The sequence below is a fragment of the Wyeomyia smithii genome, chromosome 1 (assembly GCF_029784165.1).
Source record: "Wyeomyia smithii strain HCP4-BCI-WySm-NY-G18 chromosome 1, ASM2978416v1, whole genome shotgun sequence".
Classification (NCBI taxonomy): domain Eukaryota; kingdom Metazoa; phylum Arthropoda; class Insecta; order Diptera; family Culicidae; genus Wyeomyia; species Wyeomyia smithii.
Genome location: NC_073694.1, coordinates 179,890,420 through 179,913,330, shown reverse-complemented (window position 1 = coordinate 179,913,330; position 22,911 = coordinate 179,890,420). Strand labels below are relative to the sequence as shown.

General features: G+C 38.1%; 1 protein-coding gene across 3 annotated transcripts in view; it reads left to right on the top strand.

Moving 5' to 3' along the window:
• Positions 1–22,500, top strand: part of LOC129726185 (heterogeneous nuclear ribonucleoprotein R) — a 118,550-nt gene extending 96,050 nt beyond the window's left edge. The window contains exon 12 of one of the 3 annotated variants that reach the window (XM_055682966.1): positions 16,915–22,500. In XM_055682966.1, coding sequence (XP_055538941.1) covers positions 16,915–17,105 — 191 coding nt within the window. In that variant the 3' untranslated portion in view covers positions 17,106–22,500. Of the gene's footprint in view, positions 1–699; positions 12,733–16,914 lie in introns of those variants that run through there. The other 2 variants (XM_055682956.1, XM_055682976.1) reach the window with 2 other exon arrangements.
• Positions 22,501–22,911: the final 411 nt, after the last annotated feature.

Here is a 22,911-nt window from a genome sequence, read left to right as displayed (position 1 = left end):
ACTCTGGATGGCTTGGATGCAGTGTTTACTTCTAATTAGTTTGCGTCTTCTGCCAGTATAGTTTCCCAAAAACCTCACTGGTATTGGCACCGTCTAGTTTTGTTGTTTTTTTTCTATAATCTTTTCTCCGACTCTCAAAACTGTTTTAGTTTCGTGTTGTAAATTGTGCTTTGTTTACACTCGTTACCGAATTGGCTTTCTCAATTATTCTATGTGTAGCTATCTGTTGTTTAGCACCGTGCAATGACAGGCAAACCAAACTCCTCAGCACAAAGATCGGTTTATCCGACCCACCCACTTCCGCAGGTAAGTGCCAAAATTTTACTGCCCAACTTGTTTTGTTTTTCGTTCTAGTTTTATTTCATTTTCCAAAGCAATTTAAATCGAAACAGAAACCAGGAGTGTCTTTCGTTCTGGTAGCCGCAATGTTGTTTCTTTCTCCTCTCTGTATCCAACGCTTCAGGTGGAAATAAGAAAATATTTTTTCTCTCTTTCTGGTCGAGTGCCTCGAAGGAGTACAGTTGCACAATTATTGACTAAAATGTATTCATTTTAATTTTCTTTTTCATTTTCATTTTCTTTTTCATTTTATTTCGTTTTGACCTGATTTTTCGCTTTTTACTTTTTCATGTTTTCTGAAAATGAAAATCATTCAAATCCAATCGAATCCCGCAACCCGCAATCACAAACCACTACAAGGAGATGGTCCCGAAAAAAAACAGGATCACTCGGTGTCGTTCAAATGCGGTCAGTGGTGAAGATGAATTCGGAGGATCAAGCAAGAAGCGAGAAGCGTTATTTTTTCATTTTTTGTTTCCTAAATTCGTTAACACTTGTTTGGTTATCCACCATTTTTTTTCTGGTTTAATGATTTGATTTCAATTCCTCCAGTAGGAGAGAGAGTAGCCAATGCAGAGATAGTAGGGTATCTGAACCTAGCTTAGCCAGCAGCCGACGAAAGCACACACGTGTAGGGCAAATTTGTAGAGTAACTTATTGATTGCAATTAAATTATCTGAAATATGCAGCGTGCATTTTTGTGTGTAACAAAAACGAATATGTTTAGTGATAAGCGTAAAAGTCTCTGTTGAGTTTATTTGCAGGTAGTTTGGGGTGTTCGAGTTTAATGGCGTTTTTAAGTTTTTTTCTTGTGTTGAAACCTATCAAAATACCATTTTACCATTACATTCTTCACATTTCTATATTGATTCTTAAAACGGTATTTCATACATAATTATATAGTCCAGCACAATATTTATTATAATCCATTTGACTTATCATCATACTCAACTGTACTCCATCACATACTACATCACGTACCAGCTCATAATCCATCACGGTTCACTCCACCGTAATCATAATTCATGTGTCAGTTTCACCACAAATCTATCATTATTTGTTAAATCCATTGCAAAGTGTATAAAGTGCTCTGCTCAATAAATGACCATTTTTCAGACAAATTTTATGCGATTCTCGAAATGTTGAATTTGTAGGTAAATTAGACGTTGGTTTTACAATCAAAACTTTTTGATTTTAGGATGCGTGCCTTTAAAGGAAATCACAGATAGCGGTAACCTTATATTACTGCCTTGCGGAAAGTCGAATAAACATGAACTCTATGACGGCGTATAGTACAGCGAAACTAAGCATTTTTTCTCTAACTCTGGAAAAAAAAACATTATAAAATTTTAGTGCGCCACCAACATTTTTCCAAAGACTTAATGAGGACACCTTTTTTTTTCGGTATAAATTTGATCTAAGCTTAAGACCTCTTAGTTGGTCTCGAGGTACGATACTGTCCTAACATGCCAGTCGTCGTAGGTCCGAAACCCAGCGCGGGAGAGACTGTTAGTATTAATAGGACTGTAGCGATAGCCCCAAAATTTTCCTATATACTAATAGTTGACTGCAAAGTGCGTGTTTGAAAAACAGAAAGGTCAAGTTTTGGCTGCGAAATGTTAGTACTTACCTACGTTTTGCCGTTTAATTTGATTTACGCCTTTCCAATCGACTATTATAGATGTAAAGTGGCAGATGAATGAGTAAAATGATACTTGTCAGAGAGCCACACAAAGTTTCTAGAGCTCGCGGGACGTATTTCTACACGCAAAGTTTTTCCGTATTACTTAATTAGCATTAACGTGGAATAACTGTTCGGGAAACGAATCTGCTACTTGAAAAGTAATAAAATTCATCTCCAGTCAAGTAATAACACATACTGTCACATATTTACACTCGGACTACACTATTGACACCGTAAATGTTTTATTTCACTTTCCGGACTACACATTTCCTGTCCTGGACTACACCAGAAAATAGCAGAGTGTACTGTAGGAAGTTACCAACACATCCACACGTATGTGTCAAAATTGGTTTGTTTTTGTTCTCGTTCCACGTGGTAAAGTGTCAGGTTTTTTTTTTTCAGCACATTTGCGAGATAGACATATGGAATGAAAACGAGACAAAATGACTAAAACAAAACAAATTGACAGCTATCCCTATAATTACGCATACCGGAATTACGCAGTTCGGAAAAGTGTAGTTACACCGCGAAAACGAATTCGACCCAATATTGGACGTTTCAACCACATGCTAAATTTTCTCAGTCGAAAAATGCTCCCTTTCCATCTCCAGTCAAGAAACAACACCGTCGCATATGTTGTACATGTACATGTGCGAGGGCGACTAGCCCTGCCGCAGGTCAATGTACAGCACTACTGAGGGTTTGCCGAGATAAATTAAGTGTATATCTAAAACACGCAATGAGTGTGCTTCATAGAAACTCAACCTGTTTGAAGATACAAAACTCGTGCCCATCCAGAACAACATTCGCAACTCTGATCACACGGTATTGCATATTTTCATTTCAAGTAAACACTGGGGAACGAAACAGTGATGTTTCTAATTAGATATTTGATGTTGACGGGTTAGATTCTGATTATGTGTGAATAAAGGGAACGGAAATGAACCTGTCCGTTGCATTAATACAAATGCAACGAGTACAGCCTTGCTTACACATGCATTGCGGTTCTTGGCTGTATGTTCTCCGGCAGAAACACATACAAGCGTGTGGTCGTCGTAATGTTTGTTGCGTTTTGGTTATTACTCTTTGTGTATAATGTGCGGTCTAATACACAATAAGTAATAAAATGTTCCATCAAAGTAACAAAATGTTCCCCGTTTGTGTTTGGTGTAAGCGGGACATTCTGATGAAATGCGAGACTGTATCGTTACTTCACAATTACCAAATGTTTCAACATCTAGAAGATTTCTCTCGTCACTTCACTGAGATTCAACAGAAAACAAAAACATTTGTTCGCAGTGTCCCGAAAATGTTACTGAGCAATTTACAAAAAATGTTTGTTGCGAAACCACATCAATATTGTAGGGAAATAGCACTACTGATGATTAAGATTAAAACCGGAACAATGAATGTATGTTAACACATGACACTGATGCTTCAAACCACCACAATCATAAAGTATCAACTGGTGTTCAGCGAGCTGGTATCGTTGAAGCAGTGCAGCCAGCAATCAATACTAATAAGTAGGGTAATGACTAGGGACAGTGGTAAATCGCGATTTCGCGGAAGCCGCGAATTCCGCGAAATTTACAAAAACCCGCGAAATGCCGCGAAAGTAATGAAAAACCGCAGCACTCTATGTCAATCCTGCAACCTAACCCGCGAAATTGCTGAAAACCAGCGACACGGACAAAACTAAAGAATCATGGGCACCTAGATGGCAACTTTTCCTCCTTTTCCCGGCAACAATTCCTGGATACTTTATAGATATGGAACATAGCGTGAGCCTTGATACTGTATGTGCTGTTAGTCAGTAATGCAATTTTCATCTTTTTTGCCGCGATTTACCACTGTCTCTAGTAATGACTAAATGAATGAAAATATCAACTGATCGATGCACTTCATGATTCCGGCCATTTGTAAACATTAACGAATCATTAACAGATATAAAAGCATTAGATTTGCTTACAACATTTTGCATTTAACTATGACTATGGTTTTATTCATACGCATTCGGTTCTACGCTGCTGGCACCTTCGTCAGTTAATTTTGTGGCAAAAAACATCCGTGCTTTTTGGGACGTCTCATCGTTCAAATATACCGGCTTACGATGAACCACCTAGGGGCTAGACACCTTTATTTTCATGCAAAATATTTCGATAATATTACACGATATTGGTTGATATATTTTGATATTTATCGTTTATCTGTCAATTGACACCCTCTAACGATAATGTAACGCTTGATGTGACGTAAAGGGGTGCCCGAAAATAAAACGGTAAATACTTTTAAATATTGAATATTGGAAATATTTCGCAATATATCAATAGTGTCTTGCCCCTAGTGAACGGTTTACGGAGTATCCCGAAACTGATCGTTCACTCGAAACTAAAGTTTATGATTTCAATCTCTGTCAATGTATCCATTGTACAACTGTTGCGTTATGCATTTCACACAGTTTTTGTGCGAAGTCAGAACAATTTTTGTGTGTTTTGAGAGGACACATTGCATTGGTTGATTAAGGTTCGAACTTTTACGTGTACATTTTATTGCCACGTAACAAAATTGAACGAGGACATTCTAAGAACATCAAATAGGATCTCAAAATCAGGGCATGTCCTGCTAAATCAGGACGGATGGTATCCCTAGTTTCCTCGTAAACATAATGTTGAAGCGACGATTTCGGCGAGTAATTACTATGCGACACTTTGACGTAAGTTGACGTGTTTTGACAATGGCTGGAGGAACTAAATTTCAAAATAATGGTTGAAAACGGATAATCTTTCTAGGGCAACTGTTTTGAGCCTTAGGGCAGCATGTTTTCGCTTTTGTCGGCCAGTATAGTTTGCGGTTTTACACTAACAAGCTCTTGGCCTTGTCCGTACAGAGTATGCGTTTTGCGATGAAAATTTGCTGAAAAAAATAATGCCGAGAGTTAAGAATATCGAACAACAAGAATGAAAAAAAATTAAGAACACTGAAAATAAAGAGTAGACAAAGCAACATGGAAGCAAAATGACAGAAACTCGAAACTAGGGTATCGGAAAAACGACCTATAATGGACAAATATTACCCAATATTACCCGAGAATAAGTTCCAGATGCCATTTTGAAACCAAAAATGGTACCTTCTGGTTGCTGGAAAGCAGTCAAAACTGGCCAGATTTCATCAGAGATTTTCAAATCCTCGATGATGCCCATAGATCTGGAATCGACCTCGGACGCCATTTTGAAACCCTCCGATTTCCTGAAAATAATCTAAAATTGACAAATATGATCTAATATGAATAGTTCCAGAACCAAAATGATGTTCAGGTTCCGCTAAAGCCGACCTCAGACACCATTTTGAAATCTTAGATAACTGTGAAGTATAAGAAATACAAAATGTTCGAATCCCGCTTGAACAGAATAGTGGTCAATTTAGAAACCAAAATGTAACATTTTAAATTTTCAGTTTTACACCAAAAATTGTTTTTTTAGAACGGTTGTATGATTACTTTTGGCCTAAGACGGGAATCGTTTTTCGTTCTTAATAACGCCGGGTTTGTTTAACTAGTAGTAACATTATTCTAAAATAAAGACAAAAAAGTGATTAGAAGACAAAACCATCTAAAAGAACGCTAAAACTGAACCGGCAATCTATAGGATTGGAGCACAAACAATGAAAAAGATACGGTAAAACTTAATATTCCCCTTCAGGAAAGGACCGAAACGTCGGACATTTGGAATACGATTTTTTTTGTATAGATTGAGTCAAAATGTTATTATGTATTATGCCGTTTTCGTTTTCGCGGTGTACCTACACTGCGGACTACATTTTGTCCCATAACTGTTTTTTTCCGGACTATCCCCGGACCCCTTTTTCTGTCCCGGACAGTCCGCGAAAGAAACAGAGTGCAGTTTTGAAGACACCAACACATTCACACGTATGTGTCAAAGAAAAAAAAAGTGTCAAAATCGGTTTGCTTTAATTATTATTATTGATTTTTACACCGTACCATCATCGTTCACTACCAATGCACATGCTTGTCTTTTCTCCTCAGAAAACCTCTAGAGTGCAGGAGAACATCTTGCACTGTGGAAACAACTGCCGTCACACTAAAAAGCAAACCAACGCTCATACTAGAAGAGAGCGACAAACGATTTTTATCTGCTGAGCTACCTGAACGCACTGCGGTGAAATCTGAAATCTCTCTCTTGGAGTCAATGCACTATGGTGTACTTTCTCACACATGTGGACATCACGCACAATAATTACACTGCAGAGCTATTTGCGGTGCGTTTCACAGTTGGTTTCGTGAGCATGGCAGAAGAGGAAAAGAGATTGGGAGAAAAAAAAAATAGACTGCGTTGCTCGTGCCGGTCGAATCTACTCTGGTGGAATTCGTTTTAGCAGTGTAGCTACACGAGGACTACATTTTTGCCCGGTAGGTTTTTTTTCACCTTCCGGACTACTCGCCAGTGGATACTGTTGTGTATTTCTGCGTTTCCTCTGTAGAGTTATTCACCCCTCTTGTTTCTATCAGATGTGGGGTGAGCTGGAAGTGTGTTTGTCTCTCTGTAAGCTGGTTAAGACACTTTGGAGTGGAGAAAGAAGCAGTGTGGTGAAAGCATTTGCTACACGCAGGCACATACTGGAAGGGAAGTGTACGGTGAATTTTTTCTCCTCTCCTTTCACATACTGAGGAGAGTGACAAGCATGCCAATGCATATTCTTGCAAATTGATATTAAGTTCCGTAATTTTACAGTAAATTGGCAAATATTTCGTACAGTAGCACAAACACGACAAAAAGACAATGGCGATAATGACCAAAACAAAACAAAGTGACAGCTACCTCTGGTATTACGCACACCATTACAACTACTCGGAAAATGTTTTTTTTTCAGCTGCAAAGTGTAGTCCGGGACGGTATAGTCCTGCCGTAAAAACGAATTCGACATTAGTATTTACGTGTGAATGTGTTGATGCCAGTCGATGAGGAAAATATGAACAAATCACTGTTTTGTATGCGATGCTATGTTCTTAGCAGCTGGACAAATATTCAGTTGAACATTTATTTTATGTTTTAAACTAGGTTATGAATAAGTTTTTTATTCGTGACCAGGAATCGGGAGAAGCTGCTGATCCTAATCGTACAAAAATGGTAAAAAGTGATAAAAAGTCGAAACAACGCAATGCGATGATTTACAGTTTCGAGCAAATAAAAGCAACTTTAGGGTGCACAGTGCATATGTATTAGTCATGCGTTGGGCAAACAAAAGTGACAGCTCCATATGATTAACACGGATATTTCTGCTGGGGTATTTCAAACTTGTGATCCAGGCTAATCGAAATAGCGCGAGTATTCAACAATCCATTTATCAAAAAAATATTACATTTTCCGTAGTTGCGGAATATCTTGCCGATAAAGACGTACCTTGGAAATTGAATGAAAGTTTTAAAAAGTTTAGATGCATTTGAAATATGCCGGGTTCCAAGAACGTCACGTTCGGATTTTGTTTCACTTTCCTTCGGATAAAATATTGATAAATATTGATTTTTTAACGTTTAAGAAGTAGTAAAACTTGTTGATTTCTATATCACTGTGAATAAATAATATCTAGATATGAAATAAGAGTTTTTTGCTAGACTCGGTAGACTCATGATCGCCAAAAGCGCTACGTTTTTGAGTTTTTTTTTTACAAAATGAAATAATAAAAAATGGTTATCACTAATTGTAGATATTCGAGATTTTGCCTTCAAAAAGGATAAAAATCCGTCAGGTAGTTGATGATTGAATCTCGAACCGCTCCGAAGAACACAAATGGTTTATCTTGAATGTGTGTCCAACAGATGCTGTGCATGGATATGTAGCAAAGGCCCTATAGAGGGAACAGAAAGGAACCTACTTTGCATCATTACAAATGCAGCGAATAAGAGTCTTACTAACACACGCATTGCGTTTCTTGGTTGTATGTTCTTCTGCAAAAACACATACAAGCGTGAAGCCATCATATATTTTGATACTCTTTGGTTATTACTTTTTGTATATAATGCGTGGTCATGAGACATAAAAAGTAATAAACGTTGCTCAAACGTAACAAAATCTTCCCCGTTTGTGTTGGGTGTAGGTGAAAAGTCACTCATCTCTATGCTCTTATAACTAACAATAAGGCAATCCACGAGACAGTTGTGATCAGCTGATTTCAGTCTGTTTTCAACTTATGACAGCTTTACGTATGTTCGATCGGTCGCAACCCGGATGCAACCCGGATCCAGAAGCGTGAAAAACAAATGTTATCCGGTCGGTGGCTCTAGTATTGCGGGTGCCAATCCTAAATACAACAATAACAAATCACTTTTGATATTATTGCCGACATTAAAAGATTTCGGTTTTGGTCGTGTTTTGGTTTGGCAGCTTGAAAAACAGCAACAATAACAAACGTACAAGCATTGAAACGTCACCCGTGGATTGCCTTAAAAACTGAATAACAGACAACACTGCAAAATATATCGCAGCAAGCACTTGTTTTTCATATCGAAAGCAATTGAATATGAAAAAATATTGCGTTTTTGTGTTGAAAACTATTAGAATATCGTTAGCATTTATAACAAACTATGATTTTATGCAATGCAGTTTTGAACTTGGTTCGGCACCCCGATTTATTAAAATGAATTCGCTTAAAAAATTATTTTATCACAAATGTTCTCCGTTGCAGCTTGCAGCAATACGAAGTGGGTAAACCTTGAACGGCAATCCCTCAAAATAATGTTTTTGGTGCTTGTTTCGGTTTGGTTGCACGCCGACTAAATATAGCATAGAGGGACCTCCGTAGCCGCAAGGTTGATGAGCGGGTGGTCCGGGTTATCGAATCTTAGTATAATCAGAGCATTTGGTCGGCAAATTTGAAAACAAAAATCTTGAAAATGACAATGAGTTGTATAATACAGAGTGATTGACTTAAAATTTGAATAATTCTGAGTAGATTAACTTTGTGGCATAAGTGTAGCACAATTTTCCAATCAAATGTGGCCCTCTATCAGCTCCAGAAATATTCCCAACAAAGAACCAAAGATCCAAATCTTTAACATCTTCAACACTCGGTTTTAAGCTTTAAGCTCAGCTTTTTCTGGATTTCTGGATATTAAAAAAAAATATGTAGGAATAATTTCTAATGAGCAAAATCGAAGTGTAAATGAGACAAAAACAAACTAAAAATGGAACGAAATGACACGATATTCAAATAACGGTGGGTCAAAAAATGCGGCAAATTTGTATCGAAAACGAATACGTTTCGTAAACAACCACAGTTCTGGAATTTTGGAACCTGCTCTTGATTGTAAAACGCACTCCGTTTGAGGGCATCGTGAACAGCGCATCAACTTGCAATATACGACAATCACTGCTTTCAAAGCCATACGAAGTTTTTAGCATCTCGAATTGTTTTGTGAACTTCACTAGAACGAAACCAAGTATTTTTTGTCTAGCTCTGACCACAATTATAATAGTACGCTTCGTCAAATCGCAGCGGCAGTAGCTCTACATTTATGCAGACCACGTACGTTCTGTTAATAAAGTCAACCGTGACTTCAGCACCAGCATTAAAACATTGAGCAGATGGATGACACTGGTCAACACAGGTGCACTCCTGAAGCTTAAATCGAAAAAGCTATTTAAGCACCCCTATATAAGAGACTCAAATGAGTGTTCTCCTAAACATAACGTTGAAGCGACGAACTCGACGAGCAATTTCTATACGACACTCTTACTTAAGTTGTCGCGTTTTGACAATGGGTAGGGACACCAAAATTTATTGGAATGATTTAATTTAATCTTTCATTTTTCCGGTTTGAGCTTTTGGAATGCACTTTCTATCATTTCGTTGACCAAGTCTGACAATATCTGTTAAAAAAAAGTATGCGCTTGTAAACTTGTGAAAAAAAAAAAATAAAGCCAAAAATGCCGATAAGAAAAATATCGATGAACGAAAAAAAAAAAACGAAAATAGTGAAGAGAGGGAAAGTTATAAAGGGAGCTTCGTACACGCAAAAGTTCAAGCTTTGATCATCCAATGTGTCCTTTCGATTCGCACAGAATTTGCTCTGACTTCGCACAACCAATGCGTGATACGCATAACGCAAAAGTTGTACAAGGAATACATTGATAGAGATCAAAATCAGAATATGTATCATATACACAAAAATCGTAATGTCTCGGTAAACTTCGGCTTCGGGCGAACGATCAGTTTCGAGGCGCTCAAAAAACCGTTCTTTACTTTCGCGAGCCGGTGCGTATCAACGGCTCGTGCATCCCTAAAAATCGTCAGCAATCGGAACAGCCAATGGCAAGCCTTGTTGCCGCGGAAGCTGGTGCCGCAATGCATGTGAATGAAACCAGAGTCATAATTGAAAGCAAAATGTTTTGGACTAATCTCATGTTTTTGTTTATTGTTAATGATGGAATGATGTCTTCAAATGAATCGATCAGACAATGATTTCTTCAATGAATAGGGCATATGAGTCCTTCCAACCAGTCCGTAGGTAGTTGTTCCTTAGACCAAACCCTTAGGATAATCTGGTGAATTGCACTACACAGCCGCTCGCTCCCAACTTTGAAAAGTTCGGCCGGTAAGCCGTCCTTCCCAGCAGCTTTGTTGTTTTTAGCTCTTTGCAAGCATTCTTCACCTCGTCCAATGTTGGTGGGTCCACAGCTTGTCCGTCCTCCCCAATTTCTATCCTGATCCCCTCGACGACTCTCCTCCCTTCCTCGCCGTTCAACATCACTTGTTGCTTCCAACGCCTGGCCACCTGCGATTTATCGGTAATCAGGTTCCCCTCCCTGTCATTGCACATGGCAGGTACTGGCACGGTCCGGTTCCTGATTCCGTTGATCGTTCTATAGAAGCTCCTCGTGTCGTGCCTGGTGAAGCAATTCTCCGCCTTCGCGAGGACGCGATCGTAGTGCTCACGTTTCTTACGGCGATGAAGCCTCTTTTCGGCAGCTCTCCCGGTATTTCACCCGTATCTGACGCGTTACACGATTAACTGCTACTAACGTGTTGGCGTAGGCTCGATTCTTCTCCCCCGTCACCTCTAGGCACTCAGCATCGAACCACCCACTACGCGTGGTTTCCGTTGTCGTGCCTATCACCTCTCGCGCTGTTTCGCTGACCGCATCATGGATGTGCTTCCACTGCTCGTTCAGGTCCACTCCAGCTGGTCCAACGATCCGTCTATCAACTTTCCGAGTATACTCTGCAGCAACTCCTTCCGCTGATAACCTCTGGATGTCCAGATGTATCTTCCTCGCCGATCTCGATTTAAATACATTGGACAACCGGGCGCGAATCTTGCCTACCACGAGATAGTGATCCGAGTCGATGTTTGGCCCTCGAAAGGACCGCACATCTATGACGTCTGAGAAGTGCCGGCCGTCGATCAGCATGTGGTCGATCTGGGAGCAGGCCTCTCCATTGGGGTGTCTCCAGGTGTGTTTCCGAATATTCAGACGTGCAAAATGGGTGCTACAGATGGCCATTCCCCTGGCCGCGGCGAAGTTCACTAGCCTCAAGCCGTTGTCGTTGGTGGTAGAGTGAAGGCTTTCCCTACCAATAACGGGACGAAAGAACTCCTCTCGTCCGACTTGTGCGTTCGTATCTCCGATGACGATCTTTATATCGTGTTGTGGGCACTCTCCATACGTTTTCTCGAGGAGCTCATAAAACTCCTCCTTTACGTCATCGGTTTTATCGTTTGTCGGCGCGTACACGTTGATAAGGCTGTAATTGAAGAATCTGCCCTTGATCCTCAATACGCATAGACGGTCATTAATAGGCCTCCACCTAATAACACGCTTCATTTGGTTTCCAAGTAGTACGAAACCGACGCCCCGTTCCGCTCTATTGCCGCCACTGTAGTAGATGTGATACTTGAAAGAAGTGCCCGCGGTCGGATCGACCGCCCGGAATTCACGTTCCCCGGTTTTAGGCCACCGCACCTCTTGTATGGCTGCTACCTCCACTTTTGCCTTCCGTAGCTCTCTGGCCAAGATGCCCACGCGTGCCGGTTCGAGCAAAGTCCTAACATTCCAAGTACCAAGTTTCCAATCGTTGTCCTTTCTCGTTTGCCTAGGTCTATACCGATTGTTCCGATTCGTATCATTCTCTGGATTGTTCGTAGTATGTTTATTTTAAGCATGCTGCCTTACTAGGGCTGCGATGCCGTCTTGGGTGTAGCTGGCGAGACACCGCATTTCATAATTCAGCCGTCCGCTCCGGATCAGTCGCTGTTTGAGCCGCCCCTGACCTGGGGAACAGACGCTCAGGCAAGTTGCTCTCCAAGGAGAACAACTCCCCCTTCCCTGTCAGCATACGACCAAGTTCCCACCGGTTAACCGATCTTCCCTTGGTTGCTCGTATCCCAGTCGGTACCACGTGGAGGTAGGGATAGGAGTTGCTGGGCATTATGCTATGGACCACACTGGGGTCTATTTTATGCCAACTAGTACGGGTGTACTGCTGGTACGCATTGCCCCGCCGTTTACCAACCATCGTTGGTTGACAATGGGTAGGGGCACTAAAATTCATAGGAATGATTTAATAGCTATAATCTTTTATTTGTTCCGGTTTGAGCTTCTGGAATGCATTTTTTATCATTCTGTCGACCAGGTCTGACAATATCTGTTGAAAAAAGTATGCGCTTGTAAACTTGCGGAAAAAAAAAACAAAAATAAAGCCAAAAAATGTCGATAAGAAAAATATCGATGAACAAAAAAAAACGAAAATAGAGAAGAAAAAGTAGGAGGGTGGTATTCAAGACACGACCGCATGACGTTGGACTACGGTATTCTTATATTCCATCAAAACAAATAATAGAGAGAATTGCAACTCTAGTATTTGCTGCAATTTTATCTTACAGTGCATTTCTGGATGCTGAGACGTTAAAACGTTATAAATAATAATATATACTAAAAGAATGGATATCTTTTATTTAATCGCTGTCATTTCATACATATCCGAATCAACCCTTTGTTTGCTGCACTACCAAGACAATCATTTGATTGAGCGAATTGATAAAATTTTCCTATCTAAGCAAAAAGCAAACTTTACGAAACTATCTGAAATTGGAGCCCAGAACGATTCAACCGAAAATTTTAAATTTGAAAATTGTTTGACATTTAATCGATAAAACTCATGCTAGGTTAGTTCCAGCCCAGCATATAACTTCATGTATTTGAAAAAAAAAAACGTTTGGTTCAATAACTCAATATAGCAAGAGCTCAATCACACGTTTTTCGGTAGTTGTTATCAAGGTTTGGGCGAGTGACAGGAAAATATCTTAACTTCTTCAGTTGTGATTTAGAGCATTTCTAATTGTTTTGTTATTTTTCACGATAGCGACAAGTTTGTTTTTTTCTCTGTGTGCGAGAAACAAAATCAAAACCGCGCACCGAGAAACAAAAACGAAAATTTAATGAATGCTCATTGAGAAAACTTGCAACTCTTTTTACCAATAACTTATGATACTCAAAAGAACCCGTTTTGATCTAAATCAAATTTATAGTAAATAAGTGTTGATCATTCATAGGTAGTAATTTTTCCTCGATGAATAAAGACTGGCTGAAGAAGTTAAAATCGCTGCATTAAAATCAAATTCACAACTGTGTTCGTTAAGACGTTTTAATATTTTCAATGACAATAATAATCTTCGATAAACACCCGCTATAGTTATTCACACACATGCTATAACTATCCAAACACGCGTTAAAACTATCCATACACACGCTGTAGCTATAGCTATCCATACACACGCTATTCCTTTCCATACATCCGATACAACTATCTATACACACGCATAAGCTATCCAACCATGTGCTAGTACTATCCATACATACGCTATAACTAATCATTACACACGCAGCAGCTATCCACACACAAGCTATAACTATCCGTACACACGCTGAAGATATACACGCAATAGCCATAATATGCTACACATGCTAGTGTCTTACACACGCTATAGCTAGCCATACACACGCAACAGCGCCATCCCTATCATCGCAAATGTCATAGCAATACAGATGCACATACGCTATATGTGCACACTGCACACACACCCAACGTTTTCACCCAACGATATCTGAATTGGATTACCGCTGGTGGGGTCCAACTCAGATCGAAGGAGCACCGAACTGAATGAAGAAATGCAGCTTCCCACTACCTCCGCCGCTGCTGCCTGATACCACCGCTCTGGTTCTGCTGCAGCTCAGTTTGGCCGCTGGAATCAGCCACCGCTGCTGATTATACAAGACCGGCCTGGTGGCCTTTCACTTGTTAACAGATGACTGCTATGAGACGAAACAGGCTATTATATAGCCCAAAGCAAAAATCCATCCGCGAGCAAACAAGAAGCGAGCTTGTGATTGGTTGGATGTGCACGACTTTTAACACAACTTTTAACTAGTTTAGTATCGAAAACATATTTAAATTATTATATGACAATCTTGCGCAATATTTCCCCTATCAATCAAGCCATTGGTGTTTAGAATCTGTTCAGTGGTAATGATAAAAGAAGCATTTTAAAACGGTGTTGAAACACCTGTTGCAGCTACCGAAAGCGAGCTCGTTATTGGTTGAAAGCTGTGAGACTGTTTACAAAGTCAGATCGGTTGTATCCGTTAGTGTCGACTGTGCTTGTGAAGAGAGGTGGTGATTGGTTGCTCGGTATGATTTAGACAATCGATGTGATTTATCAATTTTTCAATAGTGTATCTCGAACAATAGGTTATTTTTGTTACATAAATTCAACCGTAAAAGAATTTCTGATCGGTTGATGCCAAAACCTCGAAATTCTGAAAAGAAATGACTGATATATAAGCGCTCAAAACCTGACCACTTTTCCCTGGTTTTCCCCGGTTGAATTACTAGATTTTCAAATTCAGGTGCCTAACTTCGATATAGACGTTAGTCCAACGTCAAAAGTGAGCAAACAGAATGACAGAAAATGGACAAACTAAAATGATAGGTTATAAAGGGAGCTTCGTAGCCGCAAGGTTATAGAGTCCGCTTTAACAAGCGGTCGTGGGTTCGAATCTTACTAGAATCAGGCCATTCGACATCAAGGACTTAGGTATGGGTTTATTCTCAGGCTTTCCATTAACTTCTTTACGTTGAATTATAAAAATCTCGACAAATACCTCTTGGCAATAAAACTGGTCTGTAGCTCATTCAGTTGAAACCTCTCCAGGAAATTGTGATTGGCGATTATATTGGCCGGGGCAGCGAGGCTCAGGGTAGTAAGCGTAAAATGTAAGGCCTGCACACAAGCACGAATTATAATAATCATGCCACGTACTCTCCCAATAGTGATATTGCTAATAATAGAAGTGCGTACTTAAAATAATTAATTATAAATATTTCCAAAAACGATCTGATGCCCATATGTCTTAAGTCTATTCCAAATGTTATTTTGAAATCCAAGATGGCGGATTCCGGCTTTTGTAAAAAAGACAAAAATGACCAAATACCATCCAATGTGGAATTGAGTTGCCGCTTTGAAATCCGGGGTGGTAGTGAAATAAATGAAATGATTCTCAGTTCTGAAACTTTTCACCCCGAGAAATCAAAAACCGCTTGATATTTACCAGAGATTTTCAAAAATTGGAAAAAATCAACACGAGTTAGACACACAAAACGAAAAAAAGAGAACAATCAACAGAGATTCATTAGACTCTGGAAAGGTGCTGGCAGCCAATCCTAGAGGTATGTTGGTACGAAATCCATCCTCATGGCTTTTAGCAGCCTTTCTCGAGGATCGCAAATTTCTCTCGAAGAAGACCACCCAAAACGTCGTACAACTGCACACGTCTGAGGTGTTCTTTTTTGTTAGATAGACTTGAAAAGGCTCGAAACGAAACAAGAAAAGTTGTGGTTTTCAAAAGATGTGTAGAATTTTTGTTATTTACATTTGAATTACAATTTTCCACTAACACAGAGACCAATTCCTTAAAACTCTTGTTTCTTACGGGACATGTAGTTATCACGAAACAAGTCCAGCAGGACATCTCAGTGTAGAACTATTGTTGTAAGTTTCTCCCAATCACTAAATCCTCAGTCAACATTTGGGAAAATGTGCTCAAAAAGTTAAGGTTCGCGATAGAGTCAAAGCAAATTTTGGATCCAAAATCCATTGCCGTTATTATTTGAAAATAAACTAAAATACTGTTTTAATTCAAACTTCGAACAGTCTCAAACTTCGAACACTCTACAATAAAAGTCGAATTATTTTAGCTAGTGTAATAAAACGAATTATTTTTATACTCCATTTTGTTCGTAGGAATGTCCTTCACCCATGTATGTAATGTTTATGAAAAAACAACAATAACACTGGATGACAGCAAACGCCGCAAAATATAGCAAGCGCTGCGAAAAATTAGATATTCTTTCCTGTGAGGCGAGTTGGCATCAATCAATCATTTCAAGCTGTCAAGTTATTTTTTATATATAATTTTTTATAATTTCAATAAGGAATAAGTTCAAAAGGTAATGTAGTTTTGCAACGGTTTCAAACACCAGAACTTTTTGTTTTTTTTTTTTTGCTAATCATTTACGCCATGTCGACGTAGCAGAGCGAATAATTTTTGAGGTTGCCAGAAAAACATGTTATTCATAATCCATCCGAACAATCTGCAAATAAATCAACAGAGAATATAGCTGATAAGATGATAAAAACCTAATATTAATCACAGTTTGTACCTAGAAAGTATATACCGAAGAAGATAACTAATTCTTGTTTTCACCCTTTTTTCTTCCATCTATTGCTCTTCTCTCATCGCATTCGTCTCTTTCACGTTCGATAAATCACAAAAAATAACCGAAACCAAAAACATTACAAATATCCGATCAATCTCCAGCAATCGGTAAACGTAAGTTCGACGGAGGTCATCAAAATCAAGGGGATATCAAGCGGCGTTACGGAGCGGCGGCCGCAGCGGCACTCGGAAATCTTGGTAATAACTGGGGCAGCCAGCCGTTGCCCCAGCAGCCCCTCGGTACCAACGGTGGGGAACAATGGTACACCGATACCTACTCGGTGTGGAGCTAAAAAACAAAAGCAGGTCATTCGCATGCGAAACGAACGACGAACAACGGAACCAGCGCAACACATGTAAACTGCACACACACACCAAACATTCAACCATAACAACACACACACAACATACACACAGACAGTTAGAGGTGCGAAATAATAGTTGAATTTTTGCAAACAAATATGAAACAAAAGTAAACAACACCGAATCGAAATTAACCACATTGGTAACACAAACTCACCACTGCACAGGGAGCCGGGCAACCATCGCCTACTACTTCTATTGCTAATATTAATACTGCGTAGCAGTAAGCTATTTCTCAGTCACAATTGTATGTAGTCAAACTCTAAATTGAACTTGGAAGTAGAAGAGCTTCAAATGTGGACTTAGGAAACAAAAAAAAAACATACACACACAAGCAAAAATTAAGCAAAAAAGTAATACGATAAAATTGTAGTCTTTTTAAAGAAATTGATAAGCATAAAATTAGAATCCAACATATTGTATAAACGAAATTATCTTTCGCTAATCATCAAAAAAACAATAATAAGAGAAGGAAAAAATGACTGATCTTTTCATAATTCTTAATATTTAAGATTTAGAAATTAACAAAAATGAATACCAGAAACATAAAAAGAGATTTAATCATCATATAGGATTCGGACAAAATCCACACTCAAAACACACACACAAACACACTCAAAAAAAAAAGTTATCTTGAGATAATTTAATTTAAAAATTCAACATCTAGAAAAAAACGAAAGTTCAATAATTTCCCAGTGTTCCAATATAATTAAAACGAAAACAAAATGCGGATCTCCACCACCCGAGGGCTGGGCAACGGAAAGTGATAAACGAAACAAAACAAAATATACTACTCTACTCAAATTATTACCAACGTTTTCGCTTAGTGGCTGCGTCGTCTATATACTATTTCAAAACAAAACAAAAAAAAAAGAAGGAACGCAACCCCCGTCTCTCTAAAATAAAAACAAGGAAAGACGGCAAAACAAAACCAACAAAAAGAATTATTCTGAACCGTTTAGTGTGTACTACTATTGCTAACTACTACTACTACTACAACTACTACTACTACTGTCAGCTAGTGATGTCGACAAAAAAAAAAAGAAAAATTAGAAGAAAAATAGGCGTTCGTATTGAAAAAAAAAAATTCGGCGAAAGTAAAACAATTGAAATTGCGTTTCGAGAAAAAGGAAAAAAAAATATTATTCGGTGAATATCTGGGATTAAATGCAAAGCATAGACGGCAAAAAGGTGTAAATAAATATTTCGAAAATGCGAAAAAATCGTGTATTTAGTAATAAACAAAAAAAAACTAGAAGAAAAATCAGTTTAAATTGCAAACAATATTGAAAAGCATATTAGTGATTTTTGATGAAAAAGTAAGAAAAAAAATACATCAAAACAATATGGTGAAATGTGATTATCGGAGCAAAAAAAATGTAAAAAGGAAATTATAAAATTGAATGTGTAGAATTTAGGCCCTTTGAAAGGTAAAAAAAATCAACTCGGCTAAAAGCACAAAATTTATAGTGATCAGGATAAGAAAGAGAGAGAGAGTAAAAATCTAAAAACAAACGTTTAGGAAGTGATAACCAAATTCGAAATTATGTAAGCAGCTAGAGGAGAACCGTTCGGGAAAGCGGACCACCAGGCAAGTGTGATTCGCTAATCGGCAAAACGTGTTTAGGCTTGATAATATTGCGCATTAGGAGAAAAATAAAAATCGAAACGTCATCCAAATCATCATCGGGCATAGCTTTTGGAACAGGACAGCAGCAACAAGAAAAAAAAATAACTGAAAGGTAAGCAGACAACAACAACGGGAAAGAAAATACCAACAGCGTCTAGGTTACATACGAATGAAAAAAGCGTCTCTTTTCGGAAAGGAAACTCTAACTCCAAAAAAATGGCCGCTGCCGTAGCATCGTCGCTTTCTGTTTTATGTTAATTTCAAGCAATCCAGTGCGCTTGACTACTTGTTAACTTTTTTTTGTTCGTTACCTGCGCTTGCGATATGAAACGAAGCAAAAGTTTTGTTAATTTCCGACTTCTCGCAGCTTCCACAGACACACGCAAAAGTAGGCCATGGTAAACTATAGGTAAATAATAGAAATAAACAAAACAAAAACAATATTCATATCTATTAACTAACCGGAAATTGAAAATAGTAGACCGGCGATAAAATCCATAGGAAGGACAGTAGCAATCGTTCAAGCACAGCAGTCAATTTAGAAAAGAGCAAAATAGATAACAAAAAAAACTAGTTTGAATCACATACACTGAGACACACGCGCAGGCATACTCACACTAGAAACGGTAACCGCAGGCGTTTTTTTCTGTATAATTTTTGTTCATTTTTGATGGGAAATAGAAACGAACGGAGCGAAATGAAGGGCGTAAATCTCCTACGCCCTTCTGATATGAGTTATCGAGAAACAGTCGTCGTGGTGTTTTTCTTTTTTTTCTTTTCTACGGAATACGGTGCCCCAAAAAGCTGCCTTATAGAGAAAAAAACGAAACAAAATGCAAACGCACTGAAAAAAGGAAAAAGAAGAGAATCTTTTACTACACAATACATAAAACGTAAAAGTGGGAGAAAAGACTGAATGAAAATTAATTTCAAGTTATTTAGATGGGCAAAGAAAAGTGATCGGATGGAAAAGGATGGCCAGGTTTTGGACGCCCCCCTCCTATTCGCGATCGCAACGTTTACGCAGTGCTTCTAGAGAGCGCACACGAATGGACGGGTGGACTGGCCATCTGATAAAAAATTTAAAAAAAATTGGTTGGCGATGCGGCAACAAATTAAAAAAAAGTGGACGGTTAAAAAACGACGACAAAACAAGCGATCGCAAGCAGTTCATGATTAAAAGATAACTTTTTAGTGCTAGGAGCGTTTCATTATACTTATTTTTCGTCAAAATTGATTGTATTCATGGAGCAGTAGTAGACATGTTGAGGAAAAAAAAGTAGAGGATGAACGGAACGTAAAATTTATGCAATATTCAATCATTATTTTTAAACTATTTTTGTGTACGTTCAGAACTCAAAAATCTATAGCGGAATAACGACTGTATTTAGGTATTTAGTTGTAGCGCATTTTCCCGGTCGACGATATCCCACGAGGCGGGTTGTTAACTCAGCAGGCCGACGTCTATCACTAACACCACCGCAAAGCCGCAAGTGCTGCCAGTTGTTTGTTTCCATTTTTTGTGTTATTACTTTTTTTCTAATTCCTAAATGTGGATGCGTTCCATCTGAACTACTTTCTAGCTGTAATGTTCCGTTATACTTTTTCGTTACATTTTTATTATCGTTAACCTTCGACAGCGTAACGTTTTTTTTCTGTTTTGTTTCGTGTAAATCTTTGTTACTTGACAGTCGTCTTGTTCCCACTGGCAGCGTTGGCAGTCGCGCGGTGGCTCGAGGCCCGTTGACAGAGCGCGTTCTTGTGGGCCAGTCTCATCGGAAAGTAAATGTAACAAAATAAATATTAACGTTTAGATGTTATTCTTAATAGTACGCGCTGTTTGGCAATTTGGACAAGTCGGATGAATATTGCAGAGAAGCTATGATGAAAACAAAAAGAGAGAATCAAATATAAACCGAAACTAAGTGAGGGGGAAACACTGCTAGGATCAGAGAATGGAAACAAGAAAAAATATTTGTATAAAAATATATATTGAGAAGTTATTATGTTAATTATATATTTTTTATTTTATATTGTATTTTGATTAATTAACGTAAATTTTAATTATTCTAGATAAAATTATCCTTATCTTTAGTTCATACAAAACAAGCATGCCACGCTAAATCATCGTAACTGCAGCAAATTCACATAAACCGATCAGAAGTTCGATTCTAAATCAATCGTACGCATGAAGCAAAACAGAAAACATCAACAACAACAATGAACGATTTCCCTTTCTACCGTAAAATATCTAATTCATAGAGATACATAATTAAAATAATTAATTAATTTTAAATTATCCAAAAGCCTCCACACACTATTTTTTTTATTTAATGTTTACAACAATTAATTTTAACGATACGAAAACGATGCAAAACCATAGCAACACACAGTCTCCAGTTTTCTTTTCGCTGTCAAACTAGTTTAGCAGAACCAAGCAGAAGCAAAATATGGAAAAACAAGAATCATAATATGTATCACAGAATTTTAACCTTAAACATAATAAAGCAAATAGTTTTAATCTCTTTATCTAAACAAAAAAATGTAACTAACTTTCACTCAAGAAATATTCAACAATAACAAGTAAACCAACAAGCCAGCAAACAAACAGCAAACAATAATACAGTGACCGAGTTTGTAATTCAAAACACAAAACACAACAGCGGCAGAAAAAAAAGTCTAAAAACCAATTCCCCCCCCCCCTTGATTTTGGAGACGTCAGGTCAAATCGAAGTAATTTACCACCTAAAGAAACCGAGGAGAGTAACGTACGCCAGAAGAAGAACAGGACAAAACAGAAAAGCGAGATACAGAGTAAACCTAAACAACCAGCGAGTTGTCAAAAAAAAAGGAAACAATTAAAATCAAAGCAAATCAAAGCAAGCCACGATCAACTTTCCACTGACTGAAATTCTTTTGAACTGTCACATTTTACACTGAATTCAGGTAGTTTTTTTTTTCTATTGAAAATTTTCTTTTTTTCACGTACACGTTACCTCTCAGTTGGTTTTGTGCTTTGAAGTAACAAAAATAGCATTTTTCTTCTATCAACAATTTACTATTTATCCTTTTTTCCCATTACACACACACATTCTCACTCAACTTCTTGATTTTCTCTATTGTTTTGTTACTCGATTTAAAATTGACTTTTTTTAATTTTTCAAATTCGGAATTGTGTTCAAAATTTTAACTGGAAATAACTTCAAAATAAAAACAAAATTTAATGAAAAAAAAAAAAAACAAAACAAAAACCACACATTCAAACACACACTGTCAGTGCACGCGAGAAGGTGATAGGGATAAAGTGGAATCGAGACGGTCAATCGCGCGTTTTTCGCTTTTTGTGTTCTTCTCTCGACTTGACTGCCAAAAACTGCTGGTTTTTATTTACCTAGACCCGGAGAGTGCGAACAACGGAGCGGGCATTCGATTCCAGTTTATCGGAAATGCGATTTGCAGTTGCAGTAACAACAGAATGCAGACAGCAAACCACAAACAACATACCCACACACACACACACATTTGATCATAATCGTAAAGAACAGGCAAAAGCAAAAACTTCAGCAAACGAAACAAGAAATGAAATGAAGAAGCAAGCAAACATCAGAGAAGAAGGAAGTAACGAATAAATAAAGCTAAACAACCTTTGTATCTTCTCTATATACGAAAGAAAAATAAATGAAAATAAATGTTAACATTGGTGTGCTTATGTTTACTCGAAATGTCCCAATTTCAGACAATTCCACCACTGTACCCAAACGTATCAGTCGCATTTTGTTTGATTCAAAAGATAAAATCTTCATAATATCACAGTCCCTACTGGTGGAACGATTTATTGTAAACACTGCATACCATCCCTGTTCAATACTGTACAAGTTTCTTCTTCATCCGAAATCCAAATTAATATCATACAAGTTTTCAACTTGTATGCAATCTATCGCATATGACATGACGTGTATTAAAGGTGCGGATAAACTTTTGACAGCTGAACTTGAACCTTGTGGTTATAAAGAAAGGGAAATTCGAGTCATTTTGAAATTTTGATAACTCACCACTAAATTTCAACTTCCTGTAGACCATTGATGGATAGAATAAAAAGAAAATAT